The sequence below is a fragment of the Geotrypetes seraphini genome, chromosome 2 (genome assembly GCF_902459505.1).
Source record: "Geotrypetes seraphini chromosome 2, aGeoSer1.1, whole genome shotgun sequence".
Classification (NCBI taxonomy): domain Eukaryota; kingdom Metazoa; phylum Chordata; class Amphibia; order Gymnophiona; family Dermophiidae; genus Geotrypetes; species Geotrypetes seraphini.
The window spans coordinates 264,891,685-264,904,493 of record NC_047085.1 but is presented as its reverse complement, the minus strand read 5'-3'; the positions used below and the strand labels follow the sequence as shown (position 1 = coordinate 264,904,493).

General features: G+C 45.2%; 1 protein-coding gene across 4 annotated transcripts in view; it reads left to right on the top strand.

The window, feature by feature from the left end:
- The window catches only part of MICALL1 (MICAL like 1), a 108,646-nt gene that overhangs the window by 79,166 nt on the left and 16,671 nt on the right, over positions 1-12,809 (top strand). For all 4 annotated transcript variants that reach the window (XM_033929562.1, XM_033929560.1, XM_033929561.1 and 1 more), the window contains exons 13-14: positions 1,019-1,092; positions 12,601-12,715. In XM_033929562.1, the coding sequence (XP_033785453.1) occupies positions 1,019-1,092; positions 12,601-12,715 (189 nt within the window). The remainder of the gene's footprint in view (positions 1-1,018; positions 1,093-12,600; positions 12,716-12,809) is intronic.

Genomic DNA, 12,809 nt, shown 5'->3' with positions numbered 1-12,809 from the left:
TTCCAAGCTGGCAAATGGAATAAATGTCTAACCACCCTCATTTCTAACACACCCTCCTACCAAGCCTTCAGGAAATCAATCAAAACCTATCTCTTTGACAAATTTCTCTGACTCCTCCCTGTCTTGTTGTATCTCTGATCTACTTATTGCATATCCGACTACTCTACCAATGTAACTGACAATATTCTCTGTAACATCACTGTCTTTGTACAGTCTCTTCTTCTGTAAACCGCTCTGAACTGCTTCTGGTATTGCGGTATACAAAATAAAATTATTATTATTATTATGGGTAGATTCTTCTTCCAATGCACTCTCCCGAAGCCAAACACACCATGCCCAATGTGCCATGCACCTAGCAGAGGCTACTTTTTTTCTGGCGCTTTAAGAGAACTTCAGGATTCTTCCATTTTCTTTTTTGCTGGTATAATCCACTTCCAGCTATTCACTGTACCAATATGACACCAAATGCTTTAACAAACCAGGGATTACTTCGGATGCTAGATTTTAACTTCTACTGGGGCTAGAGCTCCTAGTTTACCCAGCCATACTGCCCAATGATGTCACTGGAACCTACTTTTGCTGTTTCTAGTCTATCTGGAATTGTGAAATGCAGAAGCCTGTCGTTGACTCATGCCAGCAGGGTTGTTGTTTTTTTTTTGTTTGTTTTTGCATGTCTGAGATTTTTGCTTAGCCATTTGCATATGTGTTGAGAAAGAATTTGTACTCCGAACTTCTATATGATGAAAATCACTTGTATATTTAATGTACAGTAAAAGACAGAAACTAAACTGTAGGAAAATATTATAGTAATAGGATTAGTTAACCTTGAAGCTGCCACTAATACCTCTATGCAGGGTGAGCATCTCTCAACCTGCTCTCAGACCTGGATAGCCCCAGCACACTTGCCACCTTCTCCTGCACTGCTGCAGTTATTCATTGCAGAGCTCTACATCCCTCATCCTAGGGACCTGCCTTCCTCCCCATGCCTTTCTCATAGAATTCTTTTTTTCTCTCACAGCTTTAAGCAGCAGAACCTAGAGCAGCAGCAGGCAGATGTGGAGTATGAACTTCGATGCCTTCTGAACAAACCAGGTGAGTGCTCACAGGGACATCCTACTCCAGAATAGTCATTTTAAAGTGCAGTTAACCTTTATTAGAAAGGTGTTTTGGTTTTTTTTTTTCCTTTAATGATGATCACGCACCACAAATCTGGGTCGTCTAGAGCTGTTCAGTAAAACAATACATTAAAGTTGCTAAAAACTTATTTTATAAATCTTTATTCATTTTCAATTGGCGAACAGTGCATTAAATATATATACATGCAATTAACGTCATAGACACCACTTACAATCGATCAATGTATACAACAAAATATATTACCCCCCCCCCCCTCCCTGGATGTGCTGGAGTACTGCATCCAGCACTGGTTACTGTATATGAAGAAGGATGCGGTACTACTCGAAAGGGTCCAGAGAAAAGTGACTAAGATAGTTAAGGGGCTGGAGGAGTAGCCGTACAGCGAAAGATTAGAGAAACTGGGCCTCTTCTCCCTCGAGCAGAGGAAATTGAGAGGGGACATGATCGAAACATTCAAGGTACTGAAGAGAATAGACTTAGTAGATAAGGACAGGTTGTTCACCTTCTCCAAGGTAGGGAGAACAAGAGGGCACTCTAAAATTGAAAGGGGATAGATTCTGTACGAACATAAGGAAGTTCTTCTTCACCCAGAGAGTGGTAGAAAACTGGAACGCTCTTCTGGAGTCTGTTATAGGGGAAAATACCCTCCAGGGATTCAAGACAAAATTAGACAAGTTCCTGCTGAACCTGAACGTACACAGGTAGAATTAGTCTCAATTAGGGCGCTGGTCTTTGACCAGAGGGCCACCGCGTGAGCGGACTGCTGGGCATGATGGACCACTGGTCTGACCCAGCAGCGGCAATTATTATGTTCTTATGCAAATCAAATAGGAAATAAAGGCATAATCCAACTAATCAGAGTTAACAAAATTCGTCAATGGACACTATGTTAATTTAAATAGTTTATTATGATATTTTTGAATTCATTTTTTCATATTTATAACATAAACATAAAGTTTCACACCAAAAGGAAAAATTGTCTGTCCCAATTTTTCCAGTTCTTGGTAACCATTTGCATGGCTATCCTAGTCAATGATAGAGTCTGCTTTTATACCTTTCTAATGGAGGTTTAGTTGACAACAATGTCCCACAGATTACCACCTCATAGGATAACGGAATCGAAGATTCCAGTAACAAATTAATTTGTCCCCATATTGATTTCCAAAAATTGAATATCAAGAGACAATAGAACAACTGATGAACCAGTGTCCCTATTTCAAGATGACAGGGCCAGCATCTATTAGACTGAACTGTCCAACTTTTGTAAACGAACTGGGGGTCCAAAAAATTCTATGTAACAAAAAGAACCATGTTTGTCTCATAGATGCTGATGCTGTAGATCTCATCCTCCAAGTCCAAATCAGTAGCCATTGAGTAACAGAAATCTGCTGCTTTATCTTAATGCTTCAAATGTCTTTTAAGCTTGTTTTTGTTTTTTTATTTAAATATTCAGATATTAATTTGTACCACTTGGCAGCCTGATGCCTTTGGAAATTTGTCTGGAAACATAGGCCAGGCAAGCTATACTGATTTTTTTTAATTTCGCCAATCAGGGAACCCTTTCTGAATGGCCTGTTTCAACTGCAGCCATTTAAAAGCTTGAGACTTTGAGATGCCGAATGATTGTTGCAGTTGTAATAAATCTAGCATTTTCCCATTTGAGATCACATCATCTAAAGTACGTATACCTGCCTGCAGCCAATGTTTCCAGAGGATCTTGGACTCACCAGTTTGAATGCAAGGGTTATATCCAATGGATTCCTAAGCCATCCGCAGCAGAATATTAAATGCCTAATCCAGAAAACTGCTATGGTCTTAACTGGTGCAGCTGCTCTAGGATTAATTATTTTCCACCCACTTGACAGGTCAGAAATAGGGGACAGATGAAAGATAATGCTTTATGTGTTTTTTAATTCTTCAAATTAAACCATTTGGTTTATTTTTTAAACAGTATGAGGAACATTATCTATGTGATATTTTAGGTCAATCCAAGTATGAAAACTACAATAGCATTTTATAAAAGGCTTTCTTGAACAAGATTTTTTTTTAGTCCTATAGGTGTGTCATTCTGGACAGTAGGGTATTCTCCCCATGCTTGTGAAACATCAGATGGACCTCCAGGTTTTCAACTCTTCCTGCTTCTACCGAGGGCTTCACTGCCTCCTTCAGTTTTTCCTTCTGATTTCGAGACGGAAGGTGTCTTTCTGACCTTATTTCTTTATTATTTTCTGTATTTTTCACAATTTTTCCGGCTATCTGTGCACCAGAGCTCCCCAGTTCAGGGGAGAACTCTGCCTGCATGGAGAAGAAGCAGACTTGGGTCTGCAGCTGGCAAGTTAATCCCTTGGGGACCTGTTTGGCCAGCTGCACAGATCTTTGTGGAGCTCGGGATCCATAACCTTAGTATCTTAGCGCACCTACTGAATCGTAGGGTCTTGAGTGCAGCTGTTAGGCATCCACGGGGGGCTCAGCAGGGCTCTTCAGGGCTGTGATTTTGCCTCCCCCTCTTCGTATGTGTGGTTCTGCAGGAATTGAGAATCAGTCCAACCTTGAGCCGACTGGCAGCCTGAAGATCTCAGTGTTGGAGGAATGGTGGATTGAGGCAGAGTTTCTTCCATATCCAGCTACTTCCTTGTCATCAACAGCAGATAAATCCAGAGACTAATGGGATTATATCCATCAACCAGCAGGTGGAGATAGAGAGAACGGAGTTGTCTTTAGCATTATTGGATGCACAGCCTCCTGGCCAATCAGTATACTCTATCTCCAGCAGACTGATGGATGTGTTTCTCATAACTCCTAGCTTCTGCTTGTGGATTTCGGTCCAGGCCTGCATATTTCAAAATGAGGGATGTCTGGCTGAGCAGTGCCAGCTTTCGGGGTTACACCTGGGCTCCCCCAGGTCCATGCCTTACCCTCTTTTGGGACACACCTGCTCACCGCAGGTCTCTTTCCCTTTTTGCAGTGTTGCCTTATTTCTTCTTTCCCATGTAAAAAAAAAAAAGAAGGCACAGTTGTACCAGCTTTCAAAAGCGGTTTCCATCCTCAGGGGCTTCAGCTCTATTTAATTAAGTGGCATGTGTGCTAGCTCCTTCGGTGTCCGTTCATTATTGATTGCAGGTGAGTGTTATGTTTTCCCTTTAGGGTTGTCAGGTTATCGTGCGGTTAGCATTTTGGGAAGCTGAAGGAGCTGACACGGGCATTTTGGGACTAGCTCAGCTGTACTGCGGTCGGGGAGCTATGCGATCTCCATTTCTCTTCAGAGGGACACAGGTGGGAGGAGTATCTTTACCTTTTCCGCATAGGAGAGCAGAGTTTGTCAATTTTGGGGGGGTTCTTAAATCGGGGTTTTGGGTGGTTTCCCTACATGCCCTGGTCGCCCCCACCTGTAAAATCCTAAAATCGCCATTTTTCGTGTTTTCCTGAGTTTTAACGGGCATTTTTCAGGCAAAATCAGCACCCGCAGTGGCCATCTTGGATTTTCTTTAAAATTTTTAAAAGCATATTTTTTTGGTCTTAGAAACTTTGTTTTTGCTCCAAAGTTCACAGATGACCACCTCGGGACAGGATGGCATGGATTCATGTTGTAAATGTGGCGGATGGCTGAAGGATTTGCAGCTGTTTATCATGTGGACCACGGCCCGCAAGGGGCGTGAACTGTGCGTGGATCCCGCACTATCCTCCGGAGAGGCCCTGCTTTCCTCTGATTCTGCCAGAGACACAATTCCAGCGTTTGGGACGCCAAATTTGGGCGAGGGAGGGCACTTCCATGAAATGCAAGCACAATTCTGGGGAAAAGTCTCATAAGTCTTAAAAACATTCCAAATCTGAGTCCTGCAGATTGGCACTGTCAGCTGGGGACTATTTTCCTCCGGAATATGATGTATCAGGCTTTCATGAGAAAGCAGGCTATGCCTGTATCTCCCTCTCAGACTCTGGTTTGGCAGTCTGTGCAGCCTTTGGATTCCAGCATGTCAATCTTCTCCCTTGCTGGTCTTCCTGAAAGTCAGCGGCAACTTCCTGCTATTGCCTCGGTGCCTGCATCAGTTTCTATGCCATTGGTGGACTCTGCTGATGTGGCTAAGTCTAGCGGATCTCGGGGATTCCCAAAACACTGATTTCCACAATCTGGGAGAAGATCAGATGTTGCGCAGGCTCTTTAAGTCCAGTCGCCTTCCTGATCTTATCTCTGAATCCCTGTGGACATTAAAACTTGATTCAGACTCAGCGGTTCAGGCGGAGTGTTCTGTCATGAGTTCTAAGCCCCCGCTTTCGGCTGCATTTCCGGATCACACGGATTTGGCGGAAATGCTCTTGGAGGTTTGGGAGGCCCCAGAAGGTCCCCTGAAGTGCACTAGGGCCATGACTAAATTGTATCCCATGGCTTCAGAATTTTCCAAATGCCTAGTCCCGCTGAAGGTGGATTCTGTGGTGGCTCTGGTCACTAAACGTACTTCTTTGCCCTCGGATGGAGGGGTTGTCCTGAAGGATGTCCAGGACCAAAGACTAGATTTTGTCATGAAGCGTCTTTTTTATTTCGCTGCAATGGGAGTGTGAGGTACAGCGGCAACTTCCTTTGTGGCCTGGGTATGTCATACTAAACTTTGTCAGGATCCTGAGGAGGTTGTCCTTTAGGGATCTCGACTTCCTGGTTTCTGGAGGGAATTGTTTGGCAGACACACTCTATGATATTTTGAAAGTTTTTGCTAAGCTGGGAGCTTATTCATTTTCTGCTGGGAGAATGTTATGGATTTGGCAGTGGTCGGGTGATTCTTCATCCAAGGCTACACTGAGCAAATTACCCTTCAAAGGTTTGCTCTTATTTGGATGACCTGATGGCAAGTGTGCAGGACCGTAAGCCTAAGGCGCTTCCTGGCTCTAGACCTCGTCTGACCAAGGGGACGGGACGGACAAATTTCATCCCTTCCGGAGAACCTCACAGTACGCCGGATCCCCTGCGTCAGTACAGCGTTTCGGAGCGTCCTACAGACCTCGCTTTGGAGATGCAGTGCGCCAACAGCCTTCCAACTCTCTGCCTTCTGTCCCTTCCAAGAGAAAATTGACACCAGGTCTCTGGCGAGGCCCCTCCGAATCGGGGGCAGCTTTCGGCCTTCCTTCCTGAATGGCTAAAGATAACCTCGGACCAGTGGGTCCTAGAGATACTCAGGGACGGACTTCGACTGCAGTTCTTACTGCCGGCGGCGGACTTCTTCCTGTCTTCTTCCAGCGGTGGATAGAGGGAGTGTGCTAGATGTGGTGTATTTAGAATTTAGCAAAGCCTTTGACAGTGTTCCACACAGACGTCTAATAAATAAACAGTTCCCTCGGGATGGGCCCCAAAGTGACGGGCTGAGTCAGAAACTGGTTGAGTAGAAGACAAGAGTAGTGGTCAATGGCGATCACTCTGAAGAAAGGGATGTTACCAGTGGTGTGCCTCAAGTTTCTGTTCTTGGGCCTGTTCTTTTTAACATTTTTATAAGCGATAATGCTGAAGGGCTTTCAGGTAAAATTTGCCTCATTGTGGATGATAACAAAAATACGCAATAGAGCAGGCATCTCGGATGGTATAAATAACATGAAGAAAGGCCTAGCGAAGCTTTGACAGCTAATATTTAATGCTAAGAAATGCAAGGTCATGCAAAAACCCAAAGGAATGGTACAGTTTAGGGGATGAAGAACTTAATGTGCACGACAGAAGAGTGGGATTTGGGTTTTAAAGTTTACAACGAAAGCTAGAAGGATTCTAGGGTGCCTAAGAAGAGATATGGCCAGTAGGAAAAGGAGGTATTGATGCCCCTGTATAAGACTAAGGTGAGACTTCATTTAGAATTGTATTGTGTACAATTCTGGAGACTGCACCTTCAAAAAGATATAAAAAGGATGGAGTCGGTCCCGAGGAAGGCTATTAAAATGGTATATAGTCTTCATCATAAGGCATATGGGGACAGACTTAAAGATCTCAATATGTATATATACTGTGGAGGAAAGACATGAAAGGGGAGATATGATAGATGTCTAAATACCTATGTAGCATAAATGCTCATGAGTCAAGTCTCTTTTGTTTGAAAAGAAGCTCTGGAATGAGAGTGTATAGGATGAAGTTTAGAGGTAATAGGCTCAGGAGTAATCTAATGAAATACTTTTTTACAGAAAGGGTGGTAGATGCATGGAACAGTCTCCTGGAAGAGGTGATGGAGACAGAGACTATATGAATTCAAGAAAGCATGGGATAGGCACATGGGATCTCTTAGAGAGAGGAAGAGATAATGGTTACTACGGGTGGGCAGACTGGATGGGCCATTTGACCTTTATCTGCCATTATGTTTCTTTGAGTTCCAACTGTCTGCTAGATACTGTAGACCAGTGGTTCCCAACTCTGTCCTGGAGGACCACCAGGCCAATTGGGTTTTCAGGCTAGCCCTAATGAATATGCATGGAGCAGATTTGCATGCCTATCATTTCCATTATATGCAAATCTCTCTCATGCATATTCATTAGGGCTAGTCTGAAAACCCGCTTGGCCTGGTGATCCTCCAGGACAGGGTTGGGAACCACTGCTGTAGACTGGTGTCCTAGGCCAGTGTTTCTCAACTCTCTCTCTCTCTGTGTCTCTCTCTCTCTGTCTTGAGAGATCTAGGCAACTCTCCCACATACTTTACTGCCACATCCAACATTTCTCCCTGTCTCATCTCCTGGAGCATGTGCAGCATTTTTCACCACTGCCAACCATCTCCATGCCCACTTTTCCTTCTATCACCCCTCTCTAGCACCATGCCACACTTCTCCCTCTATCACTATGTCCAATATGCATCCCCTTCAATCTGTCCCTCTGTTCCCTCTCCACCACCATACCCAACATTTCTCCCTTTCATCCTTCTCTTCCCCATGCATCTCTCCTTTCTCTCTCTCTATTCCCAATTTCCCTCTCACTCCACACCTATATCCAACAATTCTCTTTTCCTGTTCTCTCACCCACCAGCAGCATCTCTTTCCCTCCCTTCCTAACCCCTTCCTAACCCCTCAGCCCGTGCAGCATCTGTCCTTCCCTTATTCCCAACTCCAGCCCCCACTCCTCTCAGTTGGATCCGACCTCTGCCCAGTTTCTGATTCCCCCACTTACCAGCTCCCCATCGCTGGTCAGTGATACAACAAAGCCAGCCTCCCACCATCTGCCTTCCTGTCCCAGAAGTGTTATTTCTGCAGCCTACGAAGAACACTGCAGGAAGAACACTTCCGGTGCAGGAGGTAGGCTTCATTCCTGATTCCTCCACCTACCAGCTCCCTGCCACTGTATTTTAAAATCTTCAGGCAGCCAGAGGCACAACAAAGCCAGCCTCCCGCCATCTGCCTGCCCCAGATGCTTTCTTACTGCAGCGTTCTGTTAGGAAGAAGATGCCCTCAGATCTGCTTGGGAATTTAGAGATAAGGTGAGAATAATATTCTTCTTTTGCTTCTGTTGGATTGCTTTTATATGTCTGTTAACAGTTTCCAGGCATTTTTGTCAGCCAGGCATTTTCACTTACACAAAGTTCTCTCCACTTTCTGTACTTTTCTTTTCAGCAACCTTAGATTCGGGTTAAACCCGGGGGAGGTGGAGATTTAGTCACTGTTTTTGCAAGTTATTGTGATCACCAAGCTTTCATAGAGTCTACATACCCTTGCATTCCAGTTCTCCACTGAATCTGTTATGGATTGTTGGTCTGTGTTGCTTTGATCCAGTAATTTAAGTAGGTCTGATCCAGAGTCAGGATCAGGTGTTAGTTTGATGATGGCAATAGATTGAGGGGTATCTATCCCTGATATTATTTCGCTATTGAAGGTGATGAGGTGATGGTTGGACCAAGGCACTGGTGTTATTTCCTCATTGCTTGAATTGGGATGTGATGATCTATTTAGAACAAATTGAGGGTGTGACCCAAGGAGTGGGTAGGGGAGTCAATTGTCTGGACGAAGCTAAGGTTGTATAAGGTGTTGACAAAGTCAAGTGTCAGTTTAGTCACATTAGGGAATTCAGGAAAGTTACAGTCTCCTAAGATCCGGATTTGTTAGTGGGATAGGACTAGTTTCCCTATAAAAGCAAGTAGATTTTCTAAGATACTTGGTGGGGAGTGGGGAACTCTATAGACGAGGACAAAGACACTTTTCTTGAAGCCTGTGGTGGGTTAGGCATTCCAGACCCTCAAAAGTGATTTGATTTAGCTAGCTGAGATCTTGTAATGGCAACTATTTACCCTCCTTTTTTATCCGGCCATTATGATGCAAAGGCTTAGTAACCTATTAGGCAGAGATGGCCCAATAGTACTCTATCGTCTGGTAGCCAGGTTTCAGTGGTCCGATAGAAGGTCATGTAGTATGAAAATCTTGTTGACAGATCTTACGTTAATCAGTACAATGTGTAATGGAATCACTGTGATTTTCTAGCGAGTTGTGGGATTGGGATTAAGCATGATTTTTGGGCGATGGTCTTTTCCTGCAGAGTTCACCTAGGTCACATACCTCCCTTGGCCGATGACCACTGGAATTGCTGATACTGGACTGGAAAGACAGGAATATGGGAGCCCAGGTCTAGCCAGTTCTGTTGTGGAGAATAGTAGGAACTTTAATGGTCATTAATGATGGGCCGGTGGAGCTAGAGGTGGAGGGAGGGTAGGCACCGGTTTGACCCACACTCTAACTTGCCTGAACTGGTTTCCAGAGGAGCTGCGGTTGGCTACGCCGTTTCTCTGGAGGTGGTCCAGGGGTTGGATAGGGGTTTCTTCCTGTGGGGCGGGGGGAGCAGGTAGTGGAGGATAGAAGTGCCTAAGCCACTGTTCTTCATTGCAAGGGCTGTGAGCCAGTGGTGGTCCGCAGGGACCTCTTGTGTGGCTTGCAGCTCCCCACCGGGTTCCAAACCCTCCCCCTCGCCTCAGGGAGGGAGGTGGCGCAGTGACAATTCTCTGCCGCTGCTGGTGGCCTCTTCTGTACTGTTCTTTTGTCACGGTCCAGCCCCTTCTGAAGCAACTTCCTGTTTCTACTTGGGCAGACTGCAGATCCTGATTGGATAAGGCCCGACTTAGTGCAGGAAGAGGCGGTCAGAGCATACCGTGAGTGATTTCCTGCACTTGCGGCGCTCCGACTACTCTCCTGCTGCCCTCTCCCGCTGCCCTCTTCGGGCTCCCCCATGAAAAACCATATTCGCGGTTTTTCGAGATTCGCAGGGGTAGGAGTGAAGGGCCACTACTCGGACTGGAGGAGGGTCACGAGTGGTGTCCCGCAGGGGTTGGTACTCGGACCGCTGCTGTTCAATGTATTTATAAATGATCTAGAAGCAGGGATGAAGTGCAAAGTAATAAAATTTGCAGACGACACCAAACTATTTAGTGGAGTTGGGACAAGAGAGGATTGTGAGGACTTACAAGGGGACCTGAACAAACTAGAAGAGTGGGCGACGAGATGGCAGATGAAGTTTAATGTAGAGAAATGTAAAGTCTTGCATGTAGGAAACAGGAACCCGAAGTACAGCGATATGATGGGAGGGCTGGTAATGGGTGAAAGTACTAGTGGACAAGATAATGAAGCCGTCGGCACAGTGCGAATAGAATGCTAGGTATTATCAAGAAAGGCATTACAACCAGAACGAAATAAGTTATCCTGCCGTTGTTTCGGACGATGGTGCGCCCGCATCTGGAGTACTGCGTCCAATATTGGTCGCCGTACCTTAAGAAGGATATGGCATTACTCGAGAGGGTTCAGAAAAGAGCGACGAGATTGATAAAAGGTATGGAAAACCTTTCACATGCTGAAAGATTAGAGAAACTGGGGCTTTTCTCCCTGGAAAAGTGGAGGCTTAGAAGGGACATGATAGAGAATTACAAGATCATGAAGGGCATAGAGAAAGTGGAGAGGGACAGATTCTTCAAACTTTCGAAAACTAAAAGAATGAGAGGGCATTCGGAAAAATTAAGAGGGGACAGATTCAGAACCAATGCTAGGAAGTTCTTCTTCACCCAAAGGGTGGTGGACATCTGGAACGCGCTTCCAGAGGGTGTGATAGGACAGAGTACGGTATTGGGTTCAAGAAGGGATTGGATGATTTCCTGAAGGAAAAGGGGATAGAAGGGTATAGATAGAGGATTACTAGACAGGTCCTGGATCTGATGGGCCGCCGTGTGAGTGGACTGCTGGGTGCGATGGACCTTGGTCTGACACAGCAGAGGCACTGCTTATATTCTTATGATCTTAATATCGGGGGAGTACTGTATATGCATTTTGTTTCCCTATGTCCAGCATCTCCTGGCCATCTGTCTCCTCCATCTCTTTAAATTATCCTTCATGTTGTGCAGTTTCCCTCTGTCTTCCTGTATTCCCCATAGGCCATTATTGAGATGACTTGGGAAAATCCACTGCTTATTCCTAGGATAAGCAGCATAAAATCTGTTTACTGCGTGGGTTCTAGCTAGGTACTTGGGACCTGTGTTGGCCACTGTTGGAAACAGAATAATGGGCCTGATGGACCTTCAATCTGTCTAAGTACGGCAATTCTTATATTATATTATGTATTTGACATCTTCCTTCCTTCTTCCTGTATATCCATTTTCTTAGCTTCCTGTGTTCAACATCTCCCTATACACCCCCATGCCCAGGATCTCCCCTTCATCTTACCATTCTCCCTCCTGTCCAGCATCTATCTTCCTCTCTCCCCATGTCCTCCCATTGCCTTTTGGTCATTTGGCCTTTATCTGCCATTATGTTTCTATGTTCAGAATCTCCTTTGCCCTCTCCATTTCCCATCTCCAATGTGTCCACCATCTGTACTACCAATCTTTCCTTTTATATAGTATTTGCACTCTCTCCTCCTCATTTTCTATGAGTGTCCAACAATCCCCCTGGCTGCTTCCAGGGCCACCTCTCCCCCCTCCTCATATCTCCCTAAGTCTGTGGCTGTTGGTGCTAACCAATAAAAAGAAACAGTATTATTCAGACTCTGAGTGCTTCCAAGACCCTGCCAGTCCTGCCTTCTTTGATGCAAACTTATGATATATCCTTTCAAGGAGTGGGTCTGGCAAGCTGTTGGAAGTGTTGATCTGCTCTGTATATTTCTTTATTATTTTCTGTATTTTTGAGGTTTTTGTGACTATTGGTGCACCAGAACTCCCCAGAAGAACTCTGCCTGCATGGAGAAGCAGATTTGGGTCTGCAGTTGGCAGGTTATTCCCTTGGGGACCTGTTTGGCCAGCCTGCAGAGATCTTTGTGGAGCTTGGGGTCCATACCCCTAGCACCTTAGCTTGCCTACTGAATCTGAGGGTCTTGAATGCAGGCTGTTAGGCATTCGAAGGGGGCTCAGTGAGGTTCTTCATGGTACTGGCTGCAATTTTATCTGTCAGTTCGTGGGTGTCAGTGCCACCAGATCAGCACACTGTGATGAGGAGAGATTTTACGGGAGCCCAGGCCTCACTGGGTTTTGGTTTTTTTTAAATTCCTAGATAAAGACTGGAGCGAGGATGATCGTGAGCGAGAGCAAGTACTGATGCAGGAACTGGTGACCATCATTGAGCAACGGAATGCTATTGTGAACTGCCTTGATGAAGATCGGCAGAGGTAATGCTGGGAGGTGGAGTGGAGAATGTCTAATGCTTTCACTGTGCTTCTTGGAGGCATTTTTAGCTGCCATTTGGATTCAGCAGATATTATA